The sequence below is a fragment of the Salvia splendens genome, chromosome 22, assembly GCF_004379255.2.
Source record: "Salvia splendens isolate huo1 chromosome 22, SspV2, whole genome shotgun sequence".
Classification (NCBI taxonomy): domain Eukaryota; kingdom Viridiplantae; phylum Streptophyta; class Magnoliopsida; order Lamiales; family Lamiaceae; genus Salvia; species Salvia splendens.
In genome coordinates, this window is record NC_056053.1 from 4,338,193 (window position 1) to 4,360,811 (window position 22,619).

The 22,619-nt window shown below is 40.7% G+C and overlaps 7 protein-coding genes across 8 annotated transcripts; 2 read left to right on the forward strand and 5 right to left on the reverse strand.

Annotated features, from left to right (window-relative positions):
• Window positions 1–214: 214 nt before the first annotated feature.
• On the forward strand, window positions 215–3,845 carry LOC121787338 (H/ACA ribonucleoprotein complex non-core subunit NAF1-like). Its single transcript, XM_042186044.1, has 3 exons — window positions 215–1,267; window positions 1,808–1,885; window positions 1,995–3,845. The coding sequence occupies exons 1-3, from the start codon at window positions 365–367 to the stop codon at window positions 3,618–3,620; spliced, it is 2,607 nt and encodes an 868-aa protein (XP_042041978.1). The 5' UTR covers window positions 215–364; the 3' UTR covers window positions 3,621–3,845.
• Window positions 3,846–3,922: 77 nt separating this feature from the next.
• Window positions 3,923–5,949, reverse strand: LOC121787339 (formimidoyltransferase-cyclodeaminase-like). The gene is made up of 3 exons (XM_042186045.1): window positions 5,840–5,949; window positions 4,911–5,322; window positions 3,923–4,540 (listed from the first exon to the last, which is right to left on the reverse strand). Exons 1-3 carry the CDS (start codon window positions 5,864–5,866, stop codon window positions 4,020–4,022), a joined length of 960 nt encoding a protein of 319 aa, XP_042041979.1. The 5' UTR covers window positions 5,867–5,949; the 3' UTR covers window positions 3,923–4,019.
• Window positions 5,950–8,113: 2,164 nt separating this feature from the next.
• LOC121785703 (glutamate formimidoyltransferase-like) lies at window positions 8,114–10,799 on the reverse strand. Of its 2 annotated transcripts, none has more exons than XM_042184112.1 (3): window positions 10,691–10,799; window positions 10,063–10,475; window positions 8,114–8,725 (listed from the first exon to the last, which is right to left on the reverse strand). In XM_042184112.1, exons 2-3 carry the CDS (start codon window positions 10,445–10,447, stop codon window positions 8,208–8,210), a joined length of 903 nt encoding a protein of 300 aa, XP_042040046.1. In that variant the 5' UTR covers window positions 10,448–10,475; window positions 10,691–10,799; the 3' UTR covers window positions 8,114–8,207. The 2 variants fall into 2 exon arrangements, with proteins under 2 accessions (XP_042040046.1, XP_042040047.1); XM_042184113.1 differs by lacking the exon at window positions 10,691–10,799 and adding an exon at window positions 10,582–10,679.
• A 764-nt stretch (window positions 10,800–11,563) lies between these two features.
• On the reverse strand, window positions 11,564–13,641 carry LOC121785839. Its single transcript, XM_042184301.1, has 4 exons — window positions 13,434–13,641; window positions 13,209–13,279; window positions 12,094–12,180; window positions 11,564–11,851 (listed from the first exon to the last, which is right to left on the reverse strand). Exons 1-4 carry the CDS (start codon window positions 13,558–13,560, stop codon window positions 11,828–11,830), a joined length of 309 nt encoding a protein of 102 aa, XP_042040235.1. The 5' UTR covers window positions 13,561–13,641; the 3' UTR covers window positions 11,564–11,827.
• A 492-nt stretch (window positions 13,642–14,133) lies between these two features.
• On the forward strand, window positions 14,134–15,489 carry LOC121786436 (syntaxin-125-like). The gene has a single exon (XM_042185070.1). The coding sequence runs from the start codon at window positions 14,330–14,332 to the stop codon at window positions 15,236–15,238; it is 909 nt and encodes a 302-aa protein (XP_042041004.1). The 5' UTR covers window positions 14,134–14,329; the 3' UTR covers window positions 15,239–15,489.
• A 287-nt stretch (window positions 15,490–15,776) lies between these two features.
• Window positions 15,777–19,389, reverse strand: LOC121787317 (protein STABILIZED1-like). Its single transcript, XM_042186013.1, has one exon. It carries the CDS (start codon window positions 19,119–19,121, stop codon window positions 16,047–16,049), a length of 3,075 nt encoding a protein of 1,024 aa, XP_042041947.1. The 5' UTR covers window positions 19,122–19,389; the 3' UTR covers window positions 15,777–16,046.
• Window positions 19,390–19,545: 156 nt separating this feature from the next.
• LOC121786523 (QWRF motif-containing protein 3-like) lies at window positions 19,546–21,669 on the reverse strand. Its single transcript, XM_042185158.1, has 6 exons — window positions 20,647–21,669; window positions 20,437–20,556; window positions 20,223–20,339; window positions 20,055–20,141; window positions 19,869–19,976; window positions 19,546–19,775 (listed from the first exon to the last, which is right to left on the reverse strand). Exons 1-6 carry the CDS (start codon window positions 21,667–21,669, stop codon window positions 19,695–19,697), a joined length of 1,536 nt encoding a protein of 511 aa, XP_042041092.1. The 3' UTR covers window positions 19,546–19,694.
• Window positions 21,670–22,619: the final 950 nt, after the last annotated feature.

Consider the following 22,619-nt stretch of genomic DNA (forward strand, 5'->3'; position numbering starts at 1 on the left):
TGAAACATAAATTTTAAACTATGTTTTAGAATCACAATATTTGTAGTAAACTTGAAAGCAACAATTCTTTTTATATTACTCCTATAAACTAAACAAATATATTTCGAAGATGTATTCCAAATATGAAGAAAGAAAAGTAAACCAAATTTGGCGAATAGGAAAAAGGGAGAAAAAGAAGAGGGAACACAAAATTCGTATAAATACCATGGTGCATCTAAACCCTAGGGTTTAAGGAAATCCTCACTTTCCATACAAAGCCCACATTTCCTCTTCAATCCCGCATCTATATATGTATTTCACATCTGCTACCTCACAAAAATCATGAACCTATCGACCTCAACAGCCCTAATTCCTACTGCCCAACATGGTTGGTTTCTTGCACAGTCCCGCTGTTGAAGGAGCGAAAGCAGAGGAGAACGAAGACGTCACTAAGATTGCAAGCGACCTACTCGTTCCAGAGCTGGACGATTTCCCTTCGTCGTTTTCTGATTCGTTTCTCGATTTTGACGCCCTCAACGGCTGGTTCACGGAAGCCCCCGGTGCGGATATGGCTGATTTGAGAGGTGAATTGGTTGATTTTAAGAAGGAATTCGATGTTTTGGTAGATGAAATAGTTGATGTTAAGAAGGAATTTGATGTTTTGGGAGATGAAATTTGTCGAGAGGGTGTAAAGGCGGAACCTTTGTGGGGTTTAGGGCTGGAAGATGGAGAAATTGGGGGTGTTGTTGAGAAATGTGTTGAGAAGGGTAGTGAGGGAGTTGAAGGTGATGGATGTGAGAGGAAATTGGGGGATTTAGGGTGTTTGATTGAGGAGCAGCTTGGGAAAGTGAGCTTAGATGGTGCAGTAGAAAATCTAAGTGTTCCGGTTGTTGCTTCACTGAAATGTGAGAATAGTGGTAGTGAAGAAGCTGCGGTTGATGACAATTCGAAGTGTGTGAAAATGGGGATTGGTAGTTGCGGTAGGATGGAGAGTGATGGTGATGTGTTAGGAGTTGGGGGGAATGAAAATAAAGTTGATGAGTGTGTGGATGATGGAGATGGGAGTGGGAGCACGTCGGACTCATCATCTTCGTCGTCTAGTAGTAGTGAGGATGAGGATGATGGTAAAAAGAAAGGCAAGAATGGAGAGAGTAGTGGTGATGAAGAGACTGAGATGGAGGATGGTGAGATTATGATGTCGGAGCTAGAAGAGATGGTTTCGTGGAGTGACGTTGAAGATGAGGATGGTGGTGGAGGCGGACCAATCAAATCTAAGAATGAGCTTGAGGTTTGTTGATTTTGTGCTCATAAATTGTGGTGGATTATATTTTGAATCTATACATAGGAATGAATTCCATCTAATTTATGTATCATGTTTGTTGCAATATTGTGTTGTGCTGTGTAACTTGGGAAATATTTTTCACTATTATTGAATGTATTTTAATCTTCAAATTTTAAAGAATGTCGAAATTTGGAGTTATGCTTGAACTAAGAAAATGATCATAGGGTAATGAAGGTATTGTTGAACACATTTTGAGAAAGAAGCACAGCAGTTTGTGCCCTTTGTTGCTTGAGATATGTCTTTTGTGAAAAACCTTCATTTCGCGCAATGTAAGGGAAGGTATAAAACACCATTGTCACAAATGGAAAGTGTCGTTTAGCAACCAACATTTTTATTCAGTAGCCGTCATTCTTCAACAGACGCCTGCTCATACACAGCTTATGACGCATTCAATTTTCATAGTTTTGTTCTCTGTGGTTGTGTTTGCTCATAAATGTGGGATGAAACTTGTGTTTGTTAGTATAATCTTTCTTTCTTACTTTGCAGGATCTGCCTCCAGTTCCTTCTGTTAATGTGACCTTGGAACCACATCATGAAACCCTTCCGGTTGGAACAGTTTTGTCGGTAAATCATCTTTGCTACATTGCTACCGAATACTATACTTTGCCAATCGATTATGATGTTTTCTTGCTTTGATGTTCTTGAATTGAGTAATATTATTAACATTGAACAGATGATTGACGCCCAAGTGATTGTGGAAGGAGTTGAGAAACACGATCCTCTCAACGAGAGCTCAATTCTTTGGATTACTGAGAGCAGATCACCGCTGGGGATTATCGATGAAATCTTTGGGCCCGTCAAGAACCCTTTCTACATTGTGAGATACAACTCTGAGGAGGAAGTCCCCACAGGGATCCAGCAAGGCACCTTGATCTCGTTCGTCGCAGAGTTTGCAGATCATGTACTCAACAACAATAATCTCTACCAGAAAGGGTATGATGCATCTAATGAGAACGATGAAGAGCTGTCTGAGGATGGTGAATTTTCAGATGACGAGAAAGAGGCTGAGTACAAGAGAATGATGAAGATGAAGAAAAGGGGAACGAATGATTCCAAGCCCAATAACAAGAGGAAGGAGAAACGGCAACAGAAGAATCAGAGAGGGAACGGGAGCTGGAACAATAACAATTCTACTGCACAAACTCCTCCAGGTGGCAGAGACCAACGTTTCGCTTCTCATGTTGGAACACCGTCAAACCAAGACAGTCATCACCAAGGCTCACTGGGCTCTAGACAGGGTTCTGTTGGGGATCAAGGCGTGATTCCTCCTTCGTTCCCACATAGGCCTCAAGCACCGGCATTTCCTCCTCCAAATGGTAGTTGGAACAATGGGTTTCCACATCATCAGCAGCTAAATGCAAACCTTCTTATTGGACTGCCGCCGAATGGCATGCTGTGGATGCAGCAAAACCTACCTTTCCTGTACCCAACCGGTGCACCATTTCAACAGCAAATCGGTATGATACCCGGAATGCCACCAAACTTCAATCCAATGGCTGGACTACCAAATATCGGTGGGATTCCACCTTGGCCTATGGATCAGAACGCATCGCAGTTTGGAATGCAGGGTCAGCAAGGGCAACCACGGCCTCAGTTTGGAGCGCAGGGCCAGCAAGGTCCACCACAGCCACAGTTTGGAGTGCCGGGCCAGCAAGGTCCACCACAGCCACAGTTTGGAGTGCCGGGCCAGCAAGGTCCACCACAGCCTCAGTTTGCAGCGCAGGGCCAGCAAGGTCCACCACAGCCTCAGTTTGGAGGGCAGGGCCAAGGTCTACCACAGCCTCAGTTTGGAGCGCAGGGCCAGCAAGGTCCACCACAGCCTCAGTTTGCAGCGCAAGGCCAGCAAGGTCCACCACAGCCTCAGTTTGGAGGGCAGGGCCAAGGTCTACCACAGCCTCAGTTTGGAGCGCAGGGCCAGCAAGGTCCACCGCAGCCTCAGTTTGGAGCGCAGGGCCAGCAAGGTCCACCGCAGCCACAGTTTGGAGCGCAGGGCCAGCAAGGTCCACCACAGCCACAGTTCGGAGCGCAGGGCAAGCAAGGTCCCCCACGGCCTCAGTTTGGAGTTCAGGGCCAGCAAGGTCCACCGCCGCTGCCTCTGAATGGTGCTGGAGAGCAAGCAGTTCAGACTCAGGTATCTCCAGATGGTCAGCCACAGCCTCCGACCATGAATTTCAATGGAAGCCGTGGTGGTGGCCATCGTGGTGGTGGCCGTCGTGGCGGCGGCGGTCGTGGCGGCCGTCGTGGTGGAAGAGGGAATCACAGAGGCCGTGGGCGTTATGGTGGTGGCAGGCATTCTTGAGCCCTTCTACAGAGAAATAGATCCCAATTTTTCTGCCAAAGTTTTGTTCTTCCCTTTGCAAACCATTATTTTCTTGTAGTTACATGTATCTAATATTTAATCATGTTTTTATGTTGATTTTTGCTTCCTGTGAGCTAACCTCAAAATTGCCAACAGCCCTAAGCCCCTAGCTATTTTCGTATGTTGAAATTGTCCTTTCAATGTGATTTTGTTGTTTTTATGTGATTTCATGTTTATTTTTGCTAGTATTTTAACAATTGTCTTATAGCAAGATGATACATCAATGAAGTAGTCTTAGAATGTAAAGCAAGAACATACATACATTTTTCAAATTCCAGTTCTGTCATCTCAATTTTGCTTGATACAGTGACAAAAGGAAGCAGCACATACACAACCATTTCAAGGAGAAGAATCATTAGAAATGGATTTTATGTATCTCTCAATGATAATTTCTGGAGGAACATCTGTGAAGTAGCCCTTCTCCACATCAAGCCCTAATCCTGCAGCCAGCAGCTCCACCTGTTTCTGAACCCGGTCGGCCCCGATCTGGTTAGGCTCGAGCAGCATACAAGCTATCTCAGTCGAGTCCTCCCCGTGAACGAGCCCCAGTGTCTGCACCGTAGGCAGGCCTCCACCCCGGGCACTCACCATTAGAGCTATCCGCCTTGTGGCGGAGACGTCCGTGGACATGATCGGCACGTTGTAGGTGGAAACCCAAGGACGCGCCCCGACCATCACGACACCTCGAGCCCGTGAGACGGATTCTGGCCCTAGGTCGGGTTTCTCTGGAAGAATCTCCGGCTGCGCCCAGCCGGCCCATAGGTTGCCCATGAAGTTGGGCCGGTAGAAGCCGAGCTCACGTCTGATGGCCTCCAGCGCCCTCCCTGTCGGGTGGGCTGCGCCGTACAGGTAGACCGGCACTGCATTATTTTGAAACAACAGCACATCAAACAATGCTTTAACAAATAGATACAATTTCAAGATTCAAATATTGCAAAATGCTTCAAACAAATAGACACAATTTCAACCAAATTTTAAACATCCAATCACAAAAGACTTCAATATATAGACACAATTTCAAACCTTGATCATCAAAATGTTTCAAACAAAATAGGCACATTTTCAAGATTCAATCACAAAAGGCTTCATGAAACAGACACAATTTCAAGATCAATGACAAAAGGTCTCAATAAGTAGACAAATTTTCAAAACTCAACCATCATAATATCTGAAAGGCAGATTTTCAAGATTCAACCAAATTCATCAAGATAAAGAGAAAAACCAAGCCACCTTGAAATCTACTCCCAATATCCGAGGCAATGGTCTTTGCAAGCCAGGCAGCTTCGTCCAACGAGGCCCGGGCCAACGGGTGGCAGACAATGTCATCCACGACACCCAGCCTGGGGTGGGCCCCGCTGTGCGCCTCGAGGTTCACAGCCCCATAGGCAGCCTCAGCCATGGCCACCACACTCTGCTGCAGGGGAGTGTAGATTGGACAGCCTAAGCTGTCATGAACAACGTACGACACGAGATTGTATCGTACTCTGTTGTAGTCGTCGTCCTTGAACTTGTTAACGATCACGGTCTCCCCATCGCGCCTCGCTGCACGCTCGATCAGATCGAGGGCCGCATCATTCCTTGATTCGGAAATGTAGACCTTGCAGCAAAGCAGCATTGACTGCTTCATCGTTTTCTTCTTGTCCTAAGCCAAACAGTAACCAAATTTGGGGAAATTTTCAGCTAAATTTGAAGTTTTAATCAATATTACAAAGGAAAAACATAACTTCAGCTTCTTCTGAGAACTAAATCATGAACCCTAGAATCATCAATCATCATTGTCAAATGGTCAATTATTATTAATCAAACATTCAACAATTCTAAACTCTCAATTGCATATATAAAACCTTGAAATTTTGTTCCTTTTCACATCTTAAGAGTTAATTCCATTTGAATTTTTGATCAGGATGTTCCTCAGCTGCTCTTCTGTTTCACTCATTTATTTTTTTTATTCACACAAAATTAAAACTTTATGTTTTAATATTCCATAATTATAGCTAAATCATTGTTCTCACTAACACTATCTTCTCAATTTACATAATGAAATTTAACATATTTCTTTACTATTTACTAAGATTACATATCAAAACAAACAATAGCTACAGTTTTTTAAGAAAAGTAAAAAAAAGGAAAACACAAGCAAAAGAAAAAGGAGTTCTTACATTATCCAAATTTTGGTTAAAATCCATTTTACTCTGTTTGAAGCCTTTCTCCTGCGAAAAATGATCAAATGAAAAAGAAATGAGCTTTGATATCTGTTGGAACAGTTCTTGACTCAGCATTGATGCCACATATATTAGCCAAACACCCACCCCACCCTACCCTACCCTACCCTACCTTCGACGTGTCAATCTTGATAAATAAAATAAATTGTAGTGTCAATAAAAATGAATAATAGATTAAAATAAGCTCACATGCAACATATGTTGATTGCGACATTTTTGTAGTTTGCTCATGTACGTTTTACTTTACCTATCATTTTAGAATGACAATTTATGAAAAATATCTATATCTGTTGCTCCATTTGTCCGTAAATAGGAGTTTAGTTTTTTTTCTTTTCGGTCCGTCCACGAATAGGAGTTCCGTTTTATAATTACTACAAATAGTAGATAGTCCTCACATTCCACAACCTCATTCCATTCACATATTATTTAAAACTAGGGTAAATAGCCATTTAAATCACCAAGTTTGGTCAAAATTTTGTCTATCCCACAAAGTTTGAAATCCATTAATTAAATTACGAAGTTTCAAATTTTCTAGGTTATCCCATGAAGTAAATTTTAGGTGAAATCTAAAATAGATTGAGATTGAAATTGATATTGAGATTTCGAAGTTTCAATCTTTGTTTCAATTCGCTAATTAAATCATGAGTCCAAGTTTCAATCTTTGTTGATGTGGATTGAGATTTCAAGATGGATTGAGATTTAAATCACGAAAAAGATGCGTGTATAATTTAAAGTGTAACCACAAGGAGCTTGATCTTAAAGTTAGATGAGATTTCAAGATGAATTTCAATGTAGGGATGCAAAAGATCCACCTAAAATTCAACTCGTGGGATAAACTAGAAAAATTGAAACTTTATGATTTAATTAGCGGATTTCAAACTTTGTGTTACAGACCAGATTTTGACCAAACTTAATGATCTAAATGGCTATTTACCCTTAAAATTAATATATAAAAGTGAGTCTCATATTCCACTAACTTTCTTCCACTCATTTTTCTTAACATATCTTAAAACTCGTGCCAGAAATAAATGAGACTCTTATTCGCGGACGGATGGAGTATTTATAAAAAACAATCTGTTAGATTTTAGGTGGGGTTGTTGAATATAGCAAAATAGAGAGAAAAATGTTAATGAATATTTTATACAGAAGAGAAGTGAAAAACTCGAATCAAACTTACTGTTGCTCAAATTGCAATGGCTCAATTTAACTGTGAGATAATTCAGTAAAAATGCTAATCACCTAAGTATAATAGGAGGAATGAAATATTTGATTTTTATGTATATTTAGAATATATTTTTACACACATAGTTATTTTGCTGGCATGTTTAAAATGTGCGTTAGGGTGAATCGTACTATGTGTGCTGAGAAAAAAAGCAGTGGAATCGAAAGATTGATTTTTTTTAACGATTTAATATTTAAATATATACTCCCTTTTCTCACTCAACGCGTCGTACAATTATTTACGACATCCAAACTTTTGATAGCATGCATTATTGTGCCATATAAATCGGTATAAATATAGAATTGATTAATTAAAAATTAAATAGAAATGTTTTTCTAAGCTTGATGTTAATAATTTTAGTTAGGTTTAGTTGTATTATTATTATCTAGAATAACATGTCACGTTCCGCGTTGTGTAGCAACCAAGATTTTCAATATCCCAAAAAGCAAAATCCTTTGTTTATGTATAGGTATAGCTCATGACAAGCATAAGAAGAAAAAATAATTAAATAGTACAAATAACATGATTGACAGATTGGGACGTTTAATTTAAAATAGAAATGTGATTGAGATCAACGGTGGATAAGATAAACAATCACATCCAAATCGTTTTGCATCATTGTCATTTTGTCACTCATCTTGTAATTATAGAAACATGCTCCTAGGATTTTTGGTATTTAAATAAATATTTTTTATGCTAAGTTTTCCTGTGACTTAACAACTTCCAAGAACTTTGATTTACAAAATCAGAAGACATTTGATTTGAAGAATTTTGTTGTTGCGGTTTCAAATTTCAATCAATTGACATTATATTAGATGTCAAAATTCATAGTCATAAGCAAATACTAGACGTTGATTCATATACCAAAAGATTGTTTGTGCTTGTTTGCTATAATCATGTTGAAAATGCAATTTTGGATTAGAATTCGTGATCTAATAATCATCTAAATGCAAAATTAGAACTTTTTGGATGATTGTAGAACATATCCGTCACCGCATTATTTCGTAGTATTTTATTAATAGGTTATGTGTAAGGACTATTTTTCTCATCCACCAAACTGCAATTTCTTGTTCTTCTGCAAATCTATTTGGAAGCAACTTCACCCAACTTAAAATAACTCTCAATGATCTTGCTCTGTGAAAGATCAGTATAGTATCCCTCTCCAACCTCCATACCTTCTTCCCGGGCGAGCCGCTCGACTGCTTGCTGCACATCCTCGCCACCAGCTTTGCTCGTATCCAGCAGGTTGCACGCCACCTCGATCATCCCTTTACCATGAGCAAGAGCCATGGACTGCACGGATGGAAGCCCGCCACCTCTGCCACTCACCCTCTTTGCTATTCTCCGAACAGCAGCCATGTCGGTCGAGAAGATAGGGACATTGTAGTTGTCGACCCACTCTGTGGCTCCAATGACAACGACGCCTTTCCTCATCACAACACGAGGAGGGCCCTCGTCGGGTTTCAACTGCAGAGCTTCGGACTGGAGGCTGCCTACCCACTGATTCCCCTCTGCATTCGGCTTGAAGTAGCCGAGCTCCCTTCTGATTGTGTCGAGGGACCTTCCCTCACCGTGTGCAGCTCCGTACAAGAAGGTAGCGACTGCAGGCTATGTATAATATCCATCAACAATAGAAAAAGGTTGATGTGATGAGGAAACAAAAAAGATGATTTTCATTATGATCAATAAATATTAGTAATATTTGTGATAAAAGTTAGTACTGCTATTTTAGCAACTTCACAAAAATGATGATCTAAGTTCATTCCATCGAAGGAGAGTAAAAATGAAAAAGATGAAAGCAATGCGTTGTAACAAAAATATGAACACCATTTCATATGCTGCACTAGCCTAAAGAATATGACAAAATTCTCTTTTTCAAGTTTACAATATATTTTCCTATCGACTACGACTATAGCAAGCAATATCTATAACCAGAATTTAGATTATCGCAAGTTTCATACGTTCGATTCAAATTTTCTCACCAATGCCAATTTTACAGCTACTCTGAACCAGTGAGCTAAATCTCCTGTCATCTCATTAGATGCTATTTTAATGATCTCTTTTGTCAACCTCTATCGAGCATCTCACCTCTAAACTATTATCGTGCTCTTAATCGCGAAATTCATCACTCACTTAACAATCTTGCAGGGATTCTTAAACTACTTCACTCCTTACGAGTCAAGCTCAAGCAGAACCGAAAAGTTTTAACCGTCTTATGACTTCTATAGTCTGCACTAACTCTCAACAAATACCCTTTGAATCAACTAATTTCATCTCCTTCTATGTAAAGTTGCTCTCTTCCCAAGCCTGCGCATAGAAATAACGAACACGAGAAGATAATTTTCAACAATAAGCAACCATCAATTACTAGTTTCTTGTGAAATCTGAAAATAGAAAGTGCCTCTTTACCTCTCTTTGTTTGAATTAAGCCATAAACACTACAAGAATAACTACAGCAAGAATTCATACTGCCCTAATTCAATAAAGCACGACAGAATTATACTCCCTCCGTCCCCCAAAAATAGTCATTTTGGTGCGTCCACAAAAGTTAATCTCTTTCACTGCCCTAATTCAATCAAGCACAACAGAACTTATTTACTACTACCATTTTAATTAAAACCGTGCCCCATTAGGCCTATCTGTATGGACCTACAAACTAATTAACTTCAACAATGGTTCATCATCCCAATCATTTCAACAAGCCATATACCATAAACTGTAATCATATCAACAAGCAACCCCAACTCAACTCAAATCCATACACCAAACACAAATCTTTTCCACCATTCTCCAAACCAATTGCAGAAACTCATGGCCTATCAACACTTAAACCCTAATCATTTCAACAAGAAACTAGAAAGCAAATTTAACACCACAACCAAATCAATACCCCCAAAATCCTTCAAAAACTTGAAATTAAATGATCAAGAGAGCAAACCTTGCAGCCCTGCACCAACATCTGCAGCCAGAGACTTTGCAGTTCCTGCAACACAATCCAAAGATGAGCCATTCAACGGGTGGAAACAAATGTGGTCCACAACACCAAGCCTCGGATGACTCCCACAGTGCAAACCAAGATCAATGGCCTCAAATGCAGCCTTCACCATCTCAAAGACTGCATTTTTCAGCGGAGACGAATCCGGGTCCTGCCCAATTTGAGATACAAGCGTGTATCCAACTCTATTGTAAGAGGCATCTTCAAATTTGTTGATAATGGGGGCCTCTGGTATCAGCTTTGCTGCCATTTCAATGGCTTCCAGAGCTGCCTTGTTTCTGCTCTCGGATACATACACTTTGCAGCAAGCTAGCATTTGCTTCAGCATTTCTTTACCCCTAATTTTAACACAAACCCTTCACGCACAAAAAAAATGTAAATATTCAATTCAACCAAGTTCTAGTGAATTTTACTGTCTAAGCCACAAAAATTTGACAATTAAAAGAAAAGAAAATGAATAACCAGAGCTATCTTCCTTTAGCAGATTTGCGAAATGAAACGGATGATTATGAAATGGACATATATATATGACAGAAATTTCATTCTTCAATAAATTTCAGTTGTTACTTACCAAACTATATTGAGGAACGATGAAGAAAGGAGTGATGAAGGAAGTTTCTAATTTGATTTCAATATTCTGTAGATAAATTAGTTGGATTTTTAACATTCAACCCCAAAACTTTATCCTATTTACACTTGTAATCCTCTGAATTGGAAATAACCGAAAGTGCAATAAAATGATTTTGTGTGTTGTGATATGTAATATCCATATCATATCATCCATGTAAATAACTTTTGAAATCTAGCTAGATTTAAATATCGAGACAAAATAATTAATAATAAATGCATAAATTACTTATCTGTCTGACTGTCTCATTTATTAATTTACTCTGTGAAAACTCTCGAACAAAATGGAAGTAGAAATATTTGGAATATGCATTTATTAAATTTATTTGAAGTTTAGAAATTCAAACACAACTTACTGATCATATTTTTGATATTTCGTTTATCATTGTTCTTGTTAGAATTTTCGGTTGTAGTATTTGTCTAATCTGTTTTAGCAGTATACGTCTTGAACTGATGAACGTAATACAAAAAATCATTTTTCTTATGATGGGATTACTGTAAAATTCGTTATCATCACTTAACAAGTAATGCATAAGTTTTTCATAATTTATTCAATTTGATTCACCATTTTCTTGAAAGCAAGAAGAAAACAAAACGCAGTTACATAGTGGAACCATAAAAGAGCATCACAATGCAAGACAAATCAAACTGGAATCATTTTGGAGATAATTCTAGCATGACACCAAATATAAATGTCTAGAGATCATAATTTTTAAACCTGGTTTCACTTATCCAACATAACAACTAAATTTGGGGAATTAGAAAGACAATTACAATGTGGAACCCAAAAACATACAAAAGATTCACAATGTCTCAATGATCAAACAAAATTATGGTTTTCATTATTATAAAAAAAAATTCCCAAGCAACTGGAATATATGTAGATGGAATGGAACAAGATAATGACTAGGGAAAGAGAAAATCTCATTCTTCCTCTAAAAAAAGGTAAAAACATCGGGAATTCCGTTGGCTGAACATTCTCAGTGATCATTACATAGGCAGAGAAGAACTTTCTTCATACAAACAATAAGTTGAAGCACATTATTAGAAGAAGAAAATGACAATGACTTGAATCTCCGGCCTATTTTGCTTTTTCCACAACTACCTGCAGATTATATGAAATTCAACGTATTATACATGCAGGCAACATGAGAGGAAAGAATATCAAAGCAGAACATATCATATATGTTGGCACATTAGTAAATAATATCAAGCAGGGCGTAAGAGAAAAGTTGGGTATATCTATATATGACAAAATATATGTATATAGAATAAGATTGTATATAAACATGTCTTGTTTATATTAATTGTTGCAATATCTAATTATTTTCGGAGGAAGAAACGTACCTCTGCTTTGTCCTTCTTGCCTCCACTAAAAGCCTTGTAAGCTCCGTAGAAAAGGGTAAACCACCCCGTTAAAGACGCAATCACAAACTACAAGGCAAAAGGACATGCAATCATAAATAAGTTTCAAACTTTTACAACTGTGAAGGTTATGACCCCTGGCTGCACGTACAAAAATCAATACACTTCCAAAATCAAATTTAAGCACAAAGCTGGTTGAAAAACTACTAGATAACTAGTAAACAGTTCATATTCAGGAGGCTAGATACTAGTGAATTGTGATATTGACATAAAGTCCAATGGAAAACTTGAAGAGTTATCCAAGTGAAACAAAAACATGCACTTTGTGTGGATTGGTCAAGAAAACAACTGTTTAACTCCATATTGTTTTGAAAGAATCCATAAACTGAGGGGGTTAGTAAGCAAGCTGACATTTGCAATGACCAGAGAGTTCATAAGAATTTGGAATCAGGGCTTGTCACATCATATTTACAGGATCTTGGTCCATGATAAAGATCCAGCATACATATTCATGCCTAACTCTTCCACACCTCTACATCCAACCTTACTTTTCAGGTGTGGTTTCAATCTTATCATCTGACTCATTTGCCCTTACATATAATTTACCACTGTTCAGGATTGCTGAATTTTGTGAGTGCAAGTCACAGATGGACTGCTGCTATCCCTTCAGTGCTAATGAAATGGAAAAATGCTGTTCAATATTCAGTACCTAGATACGCACATAACACATCTTTGATCCTATTACTTAGGTTCTCTCATGCACCTATTGCCAGGAACTGAAGCTTCCCAACAGGCAAATTTTGAATGATTCTCAATCAATTCGAAATAGAACCATTGCAGATAGCAACAACATGTGACTGCCAAAATTTCCATCTCCCAATTCAGACTTTAGCAAGCAACATTACTCAATTACTGATCATCCATAACTCTTCAATAACATATTCATTTTTCCATCAAATTAATCCCAACACTGCCCAGGGTCCTAATCACGGTACATGCATTCATTTTAACATACGATCATCTATCTTCAATCAAATAAAAGGAATAAAATCCCTAATTACATATATACATCACAAAAAGCATATGCCTTTACTCACATGCTCTTCCTTCCACTTGGACGGACTCATCGGGTCTTCCCAAATATTAACCTTCGGTGGCCCATGAGGGTCTGAAATTCGAAAACAATGTCAATCAAAAAACCCTAATTCACACCGAACAGATTCAAAATCAAAATTAATCAATCAGACATACAACATTCACTAATCAAAACACCAACACAAACGAAGAAATCATCGTAAACAAGTAGGGCTTCAGATCAGTACCAGCGGAGCCGGCGAGGCCGCGGCGGGGAACAAGAACAGCGGCTCGAGAGGCCGATGAGGAGGATGGGGAGAGGCGAGCGAGAGTAGCAGCTCTGCGAGCTGTCATGGCGGCAATCGAGGTGGCCATTGCTTGTTACGTTCTCGTTTTGGGCGAAATCGAAGGTTAGAAACAACTTTGAGAGAGGAAATGGAGCCAGCCAGATTTATGATGCGACTGAGTAGGGAAGAAAGGGTTTTCAGATGAAACGACGTCGTAACGCAGAAACTCGGCCAGGATCTGGTTGTTTCGGTCAAGCCCAATCCTGCCTGGCCCATTGTGTTGGGTACTAGAAATGTTGTTATGGGCTTTATGCAAGCCCAATTAAGAAACAATTTCCCTTAAACAATAGTCATAGGAGTAGAAAAGTGCGAGTTTTTACCCAAAAAAAAAAGGTGAAGTGTTTAATTTATGAGTTTAGAAAGGATCTTATCTTAAGAATTGTACATGAAATAACCCCACGTCTAAGCTTATTTTTATACCCAATTGAAATGCATAAACCAAAAGAAAAGTAGGAAAAACAATCACATTTCCCCTCCTATAATATAGATCTAAAATTTAGGATGTCCATTACTATTTCAACCCCTCCAATATTAGCCTCCCCAAATTTATTACTAAAAAAAATCTAAATACACTTTTATAGTTTCCACATGGATTCTTGACTTGTCTCATCTTTTCTTCTCCCTCCAATCCTACCATGCAACTCCAGCTCGGAGAGGGCAAGAAAAGTTGTTGATTAGCCACCCCTAATCTAAACACACACATCTTTCACTTTGCCGCCGTCTGTCGTTGCCAACACCACCGCGACAAATACTCACGAACCACCTCGTGAGCACGGCTTTCCCGACAGGCGGCCAAGATGAATGACCTCTTCTCAAATTCTTTCAAAAATGCACAGGGCAACGACCTCGAGGCTGGCGGAGGCGATGGTCGCTCTGAGGGCGTCAACCTCGATAAATTCTTTGACGACGTCGAGAATGTCAAGAAGGACATGGGCGACGTCGAGAAGCTCTACAAGCGGCTGCAGGAATCCAACGAGGAGAGCAAAACGGCCCATAATGCCAAGACTGTTAAGGACTTACGGGCCCGCATGGACGCTGACGTGTCACAGGTTTTAAAGCGGGTAAAACTCATTAAAGGCAAGTTGGAGGCATTGGAAAAGTCCAATGCCACCAACAGGAAGGTCCCAGGCTGTGGCCCAGGGTCTTCAGCTGACAGGACACGAACCTCAGTAGTTAGTGGCCTGGGAAAAAAGCTGAAGACCATGATGGACGAGTTCCAGGGCCTGCGGGCCCGCATGAATGATGAGTACAAGGAGACCGTCGGGCGGCGTTACTTCACCGTGACCGGCCAGAAGGCTGACGAGGAGCTAATCGAGAACCTAATCTCGAGCGGCGAGAGCGAGTCGTTCATGCAAAAGGCGATCCAAGAGCAGGGGCGGGGCCAGATAATGGACGCGATCTCCGAGATCCAGGAACGACACGACGCCGTGAAGGAGATCGAGAAAAATCTAATTGAGCTCCACCAGATCTTCCTTGACATGGCGGCACTCGTGGAGGCTCAGGGGCAACAGCTCAACGACATCGAGAGCCACGTGGCGCACGCGAGCTCGTTCGTGCGGCGGGGGACGGAGCAGTTACAGGACGCGCGTGAGTACCAAAAGGAGTCACGAAAGTGGTATTACTACGCCGTTTTGCTCGTCATAATCCTCATAATTTTTATAACATTCCCACTATGGTCAAATCTTGTGATGGCGAAATTGATTTAGAAATTAATTGTGATTTTTGTGTGTAATTCAATTAATCGTCTAAGATATATTCATATAGGTTATGGTTTTTACTTTCCTTTTTTCGGATGGCATGTGTAGCCAAAATGATCTCATTTTTACGGTGCATTTTGGCAGCTTTCCGAAATAGGAAATTTTTGTTGTTTAGCAATTACTAATATATGTTGGATTTGGATTTTATCTTCTGTTGAGAATGGAACGAATCTACATTCATTTGCTGGATTCCACTTTTATTTGTGTTGCGCTCTTTTTGTAGATTTACTGAAGACTTGAATTTTCATAAGATTTCTAGGATCATAGCTTGTAAAATGCATATATGCATGTAATATTAAAAATTTAAATTTGAGCTTGATATCACAAAAAAGTACTATAAAAATTGAGCACCCCCAACTCAATAATTTGAATAGGTGATGCCACAATTTCAGTATCATACACCATGATAAGTTAAAATTCATTATTTGAGATAATAATATGAAGTGTCAACTGGTAAAGCTTATACCTTGAATTGCCATACAACAAATTGACTACATGAATAGTTTTGGATTGATTCAACTAGTGCAACAACACAACAAAGCTGAAGCTAGAATTAATATGACACTACAAAGAAACCCAAGTTCAATACAAAAAACATACTTACAACATAGTGCGTGTATAGCAGCAGCAGCAGCACATGAATAAAACCAGTCAATAAGCAAATTCTACAAAGCAGCAAAGATGAGCAAGCAAATCCATAGGCTGATGCTTTAGCAAAATCAAAAGCGAAACTGAACTCATCGCCGAGGTAAATGAACTAGTTTTTGCCATTTTCAGCAACATGATCTTCTTTCCCTATAGCAACCACCACCTTTTTCAAGATGAACTCCGTAGGCTGATGGGAATTCTCCACGGCCTTCGATATCCCCTGCCACTTCTCTCCGTGCTTCGGGTCTGCAGTAACGCACCTGTTCAGCACATCCCTCTGGTTATCCTCCTCACCATGCTGGAGCTCGAATTTGTAGTACAGCGCCCAGAAATCCCCAATATCCGGAGCAAGTGTCACAGCCCTATTAAACCATGTCCTAGCCTTGTCAACCTTCCTATCATGCCAAAATATCTTCCCCACAGCAGCAAGCACATGAGGGTCGTCGCCACATTTCTTGTACGCATCCCTGCTCTTTGTCTTCTGTTGAGGCCGAGGAGCCATCTCTATTGAAGCAGCCCAGAGGATACCACTGGTTGCGCATTCTTGCAACGCCTTCGCCATCAATATTTCAGCTTCCTTCTTGTGACCATGTCGAGACTCAGCTCTCACTGCAGCAAGCCAAAGCTCGGGCGTTTGAGGGTTTTTCTTCCTAGCCATTGTCAGAACAGCGCGGGCTTTGCTTAATGCATTCACCTTCTCCTCCAAGTGAGCAAGTGAGAGCCATAGAGAAATACACTTCGGGCAATGCTTCAACCCCAGCTCGTACGCATCCTTGGCTCGATCCAAGTTCGCCAGACGCTCCTCCAACTGCCCCAGTATCAACCAGAGCTTGAAAAACGAAGGAAATTGCTTCAGCCCTTCATCAAGCAACCTCCTCTCCTCTGCAATGTTCCCCAGTTCTCTCTCAACAATGGCAGACTTCATCCACACTCTCTCCGTTCCTCCCCTCTCTCGGGCCTTTGCAAGAAGCATCCTCGCCCTCTCTGGCTCATGATTCTCAAACTCAAGCTTGAATGCAGCAAGCCAAATCTCCTCGGAGTTTGGAATTGCAGCATATGCTTCTTGAAGAATCGCCCGAGCTGCAGGCACATCCCCAGCAAGCCATTTCTCCTTGGCACCCATGAGCCACAAAACTTCAGCATGTGGTATGTAAGTAACAGCCTTCCGGAGCAGAGCATCGAGAGATTCCCGAGTGCCAAGGCTCTTCTCAAGCTGAGCAGCCTTCAGCCATATGCTCTTCTTTGTTAAAAACACGGTTAAAGCATGGGCATAGATGGCCCTCGCCGTCTCAATCGAGCCTCTCTTCTTGCACTCCTCTGCATCAGCAACCCAAGTTCTCTTCCTATCTTCTTCTTCCACCCCAACCTCGACCGTGTTGTGGATTATAGCTTGACAGGTAGCAACAGAACCAGCTCTTTCAGCTGCCTCGGCCTCTTTCATCCACATTTCTCTGTCGATCTCAACGCCTTCCCTCTGCAAAGCTCGAATACCCCTCTCGATAATCTTCCCAACCATGCTAGTATTCCCATTAGCTTCTTCCAGCTTGGCAGCAGTGATCCATATAGCAGGCTCCTTTGAAAGCTTCTCCCTCGCTTTATTCAGCACTTTCTTTGCATTATCGTAAGTTTCTAGCCTAGCAAGTGCCAACCACAGCTCAACGTGCAACGGGCAGCATTCTACAGCCCTCTGCAACAAAAGCCTCGCATCTTCCTCATTAGCTAGCTCAACAACCGCCTTCCAAAGCCTCACGGAGTCTGGTATATGCTCAAGCCCTTTCCTCAGCACTCTACTCTTATTCACATCCTCCAACTCAAGCTTCGCTGCTTGCATCCATAACTTCACTGAATTAGGAATCGCCTTCACACCTCTTGCAATCACAGCCTTCGCATCAACATGAGACGCCAAACGGCATGCCTCCAACCACACATCCTCGCTTTTAGGGCATTCTTCGCACCCTTTCCTAATCAAATTCTGAGCAGCCTGAAGCTTCCCGGCCACCTCTTCTAACCTAGCCGCTGCAATCCAGCCATGAGGGTGCTTCGGATTCGTCTGCGTTACTGATTTCAGCAGCAATCGGGCCTTGTTTATATCAGACACCTCTGCATCGCTAGTGATCTTCATACTCTTCAAATCTGTCAAGTAACCTTTAGGATCCACCACAGTCAATCCAGAGACTGAATCAGACAACCTATCGAGCTTCAATGACAACACAGTTCCTCTCCCTTCACCGACAGCAGTCAAATCTGTAACCGGAGTCTGTGCCCATGGCGTTTCAGTCCCACCAGCCGCCCTGCTCTTCGGGTCCAAAGCACTCACATGCTCCTTTTCCTGCCTTGCCTTCTCCAACAGCGTGTCCGGTACCGGAACGAAACTTTCAAATCTCTTCTTCTTGTTCCTCTGAGAATAATCCCCGATCTCTGGTATGCTATCCCACTCATCGGTCGATAATGTGTACAATTTCCTCTTTAAATCAGCAAACTGCTCAGTGATCTTCGGATTCGAGGCACGATACTTCTCAATCTCCTCCTTCAACCTCGCCTCCCTTCTATCTTTCCTCCGCGAATCCATCCTATTATCAATCGCCTCCCAAACAGCATCAGCTTCCTTATCCTCATCGTCATACTCCGCAGAAGCAAACAATCCAGCATCATTCCCTTCGAATTCATCAAATTTCTGATTCTCGTCATATCCCTTTTCCTCAGCCTCCTCCTCCTCTTCCTCTTCACCAGCTCCTTTCCCACGGCCGCGGCCAACGCCAGGCGCCCCAGGCGCGCCGATCGCCGCGGCGGATCTGTCAGGCAAGTCAGGCGCAGCGCGGGCAGGACCGATATCAGACCGGGTGGTGAAACCGGTGGCGCCACGGCCCAGCCCGGCAACGTAATTCGGAGGTGGCTTCGTGTTGAGGAAGTCGGTCCTGGCTTTTGGAGCCACGGGCGCTTGCATACCGCCGAGGAGAGGGACGTGTAGGGTTAGGGTTGAATTTGGGGAAACCCCCAAATCGGACAGGAAAACGGCGTCGTTTTCTTCGGTGGAGAGGAGGCGCGGCGAGAGGTAGAGGCGCTGGTAGGAAATTGGGATGAGGTGGTGGCGATGGAGATGGAGGTGAAGGTCCCGCAGAGTGGCGGTTGAAGGATTGAGATTGACGGTTAGGGTTTTGTTGAAGGGGGATTGGACATACACCATTTTTAGGGATTGATGTGTGCTTGAAAATTGGGGGAAATTGAAATATGAGAGGGCTGTGTGTGTGTGTGTGTGTGTGTGTGAAAGCCGCCGGAGATGATGAAGACGGTTTCTCCCGACGAGATGATCGAAGTGTGTACTGTACTGTGTGTGTTTTATGTGTAATAGTAGTATGTGCGCAGTGTGTTTTAGCAATATTTTTCATTGAGAATGAAACGGTGATTCTACATCAAATCTAGAATATCATTTTGTTTCCTCTTCCATCAACCTACACATTGTCTCCAGATTGAATCCATGTTCACCAACACTTACTATTAACACAAGCAAAATTATTAGTATTTGTATCAGTAAGTAAAATACATTAACTGAATTTGAATTTTAACTCAATCGTAGAGTTTATAAAATGCTTCAACAAGATTATGTCCAATTATCAGCAAATGTAGAATTACTTTATTTACATATTGTATGTGGAGACAATTTCTAATAGAGAATACACATTCTAATCAAATAGAAATTTCTCTACTTTTTTACAAATCTATCTAAATCTTCTAGTGAGTGAGAGAGAGTAACAAGAAGTTACGCCAATATCCCTAGTTGCTGCTGCTGCTGCATCAACCTTAATTGCATAATGCTACTCCTCAAACTCCTCTCTTCCAACTGCAATTAAATTCAAAATGAAATTACTACTACTAGTTTTCAACTAAATTAATTGTGCACCAAAGAATTAAAACTATAGATTTTCTCAATTACCTCCAATGTAGAGATGAATTTGAAAAGGTCCAAACATTCTTCCAATAGTTGCTTCTCTTGTATTACTACCATTGCCAGTTCAGCCACAACTCCAACATTTTTCTCAACCTAAAACAATTAAATTAAATGAATACACATACAATTTTTACATACACAAACACACAATTAACACCAGACATTAATTACCGTAGGTTGAAAGGTAGCCACCATAATATTGATGTTGGTTGCAAGATTTGATGCATCACACATGGCCGAAGCTATCTGTGGTTCAACCTGCAACAAATTTATATTCAAATCAATTTACAATTTTCGAATCCAAAAATAAAGTTAATTTTACTAAACATATATACATACCTTTGCTCCATCAACGAGGGGTATTTTGCAAACAACAGAATGCAAGCAATCCGTTGTATTTGAAATTGCTGATGAATATTGTCTTTCCAGGTTTGCCCAAACTTCCAATGCCTTCATCTATGATATCATGAAATGATTTTATTTTTATAAGTAACATTACAGTACATATTAATCTATAAATTAATAGTATTATCACTAATATATTTTTATTTACCTGAGACTGAATTATGTAGTTTAATTTCATCTCCAATTTCTCCTCCTGCAACTGTAATTTCTTTTGTAGGATAGACTGTCGAATCTTGAAAAGGGCAAATTGAACATGTTGGAATTTTTCCTGTAAAAAACCCTCAAAAAATATTAACACACAATTAATCAATAATCATGGTATATAAAATACTAGTATAAAATTAAGATAGGAGTATACCTCGCAATTTTTGACATAATTCTCATTAGCAACTTCACTTTTTGCATTGCTAAATCTCCATCGGGCCAACCCATTATGCAGCAACTTCAACTGATGCACATTCTCCGCCGAGCCCGGCCCGGCCGGAGATGAAGCCGACGACGATTTCCTCCCCTTCACCAAATTAATCCCCAAATTCAAAATATTCCTCACTCCCTTCCGCTTCGGAGAACTCGGAGCCCTCGGAGAGCCTATTCGGGCCGACAGGCCGGCCCAATCTCCACCACCCTTCTTCCCCGAGTTGCAAATTTTCGGAGAATTCTTCTTATTATTATCAATTTCCAGATGTTCACCACTCCACCGCAGTGACCGTGATGACGGTGCGTCGATCCGGTGCTTTCTCGAGCTGACCGTTGGGGCCATATACGACGCCAGCGAGAAATCGAAATTCAGGCCCGAATCGTATTTCGAAAACGAGTTGTTTCTCACTGCCACATCATCAATAGAGAATCTCCCCGGCATGATATTTTCGTTATCTTCTTCCGACGATTGCGATTTATCCAGAAAATTTGATTTCCTCGTGTATCGCGTCGATCCTCCCAAAATTGGATTGCGATTCTCCTTAGAATCCTCTCGCTGGCTCCGGATCCGTCTGAATTCGGTGCAGCTCCGCTGCCGCCCGAGAAGCGGCTGCGGATTCCGATCAATTTTTCCCTTACTCCTTCCCTGCTCCGACTCCTCGCGCCGCTCACCGCCGATGAAATCGATCGTCTTCTTCGCCTTTGACGAATCTGTCGACGGCCAAAGACCTCGGAGAAATCCTGAATTTTTTAGGGTTTTAGCCTTTCTCGATTGGTCGGCTCTCTGTTTCATTGGAGCGAGAATACTATTTGGGGATTCAAGGCCGCTGCCGTGATAATCGGTTGTTGATGAAGTAGAAGCCGAGCTCGACGCCGGAGAGAGGTTTCTCGGGCTCAATATCCTCGATTTCGCGCTCTGCATATCGGAACACGCAGTGATGGTGAGAGTGCGTCTGTTTTTCATTTTTGTTATCGTTTGATTTTTTTGCTGTTGAGAGAAATGGGAAAAGCCCGCCAGTTTTATATAGCTGAGGCGTGTATATGGACGGGAATGCCCTTGCGTGGAATATGGTAACTATATTTGTTTTTTGTTTTTTTTGAATTTTGAAACTTTTAATCATATGGTAACTATATTTGTTTTGTTTTTTGAATTTTAAAGCTTTTAATCATTTGGTGATATGAGGTAACAAAGAATGGGATTACAATTTTTGAAATATTATTTATTATTTTTAAGGGAAATGAAATTGGATTTGGTATATATGGTATGGATATGATGCGTGTAATTTGTTTTTGACTTGTTTTAAGAGACAATTTAGAAGTTATAACATATTATACTCATATTTTATTAAAATTTGATGATATATGTTTTTTGAGTTTGTATGTATATGTGGGGAAGAAGAGTGTTGTTTGAGGATTTATTTGTTTAGCTTAGCCGGCATATTTAAGTGGGGAAATTTCTAATTCCTTTTTAGTTTGAGAAGATGGTTATATTGTTTAAGTGTGATTTAATCATGGGTTTAAATTTTAATGGGGATTTGCCACGAGTCAATCTTGATTTTAGGGAAGTAGTTATATTAAAAGTTTTGGCTTTTACTCTACCAACATTTTCATTTGGTGTAGTATTCAAGTTTAAAGCTACTAATTTTATGGCAACTACCAATTTGGAGGAGATAAGTATTTAGACTAATTAAATAAAATTATAGTAATAATATTGTGTAATAGGTAATTACCCTTGTAGTCCAGTTTGAATCTTATACTCATCTTACAATAATGGTGTTACCTTATATGTTATGTTTATGTTGTAGAATTAATTTGCGATTATGGGATTCGAATTCATTGAAATGCATCTTTAACTCATATTGTAAAAGTATTTATATTTCAGAAATTCGACACCGCGTAAATCTCCATGAGAAA

Coding starts and splice junctions, on each gene's coding strand:
- LOC121787338 (XM_042186044.1), top strand. CDS start 365: ATGGTTGGTTTCTTGCACAGTCCCGCTGTTGAAGGAGCGAAAGCAGAG. Junction 1,268..1,807: donor AATCTAAGAATGAGCTTGAG/GTTTGTTGATTT, acceptor CTTACTTTGCAG/GATCTGCCTCCAGTTCCTTC. Junction 1,886..1,994: donor CGGTTGGAACAGTTTTGTCG/GTAAATCATCTT, acceptor AACATTGAACAG/ATGATTGACGCCCAAGTGAT.
- LOC121787339 (XM_042186045.1), bottom strand. CDS start 5,866: ATGGATTTTAACCAAAATTTGGATAAT. Junction 5,323..5,839: donor TTAACCAAAATTTGGATAAT/GTAAGAACTCCT, acceptor TGTTTGGCTTAG/GACAAGAAGAAAACGATGAA. Junction 4,541..4,910: donor TATTGGGAGTAGATTTCAAG/GTGGCTTGGTTT, acceptor AAAATAATGCAG/TGCCGGTCTACCTGTACGGC.
- LOC121785703 (XM_042184112.1), bottom strand. CDS start 10,447: ATGCTGAAGCAAATGCTAGCTTGCTGCAAAGTGTATGTATCCGAGAGC. Junction 8,726..10,062: donor TGTTGGTGCAGGGCTGCAAG/GTTTGCTCTCTT, acceptor CATAGCCTGCAG/TCGCTACCTTCTTGTACGGA.
- LOC121785839 (XM_042184301.1), bottom strand. CDS start 13,560: ATGGCCACCTCGATTGCCGCCATGACAGCTCGCAGAGCTGCTACTCTC. Junction 13,280..13,433: donor CGGCCTCGCCGGCTCCGCTG/GTACTGATCTGA, acceptor TTCGAATTTCAG/ACCCTCATGGGCCACCGAAG. Junction 11,852..12,093: donor GCAAGAAGGACAAAGCAGAG/GTACGTTTCTTC, acceptor TATAATCTGCAG/GTAGTTGTGGAAAAAGCAAA.
- LOC121786436 (XM_042185070.1), top strand. CDS start 14,330: ATGAATGACCTCTTCTCAAATTCTTTCAAAAATGCACAGGGCAACGAC.
- LOC121787317 (XM_042186013.1), bottom strand. CDS start 19,121: ATGGTGTATGTCCAATCCCCCTTCAACAAAACCCTAACCGTCAATCTC.
- LOC121786523 (XM_042185158.1), bottom strand. CDS start 21,669: ATGAAAAACAGACGCACTCTCACCATCACTGCGTGTTCCGATATGCAG. Junction 20,340..20,436: donor ACTACATAATTCAGTCTCAG/GTAAATAAAAAT, acceptor ATGATATCATAG/ATGAAGGCATTGGAAGTTTG. Junction 20,142..20,222: donor CCCTCGTTGATGGAGCAAAG/GTATGTATATAT, acceptor AATTTGTTGCAG/GTTGAACCACAGATAGCTTC.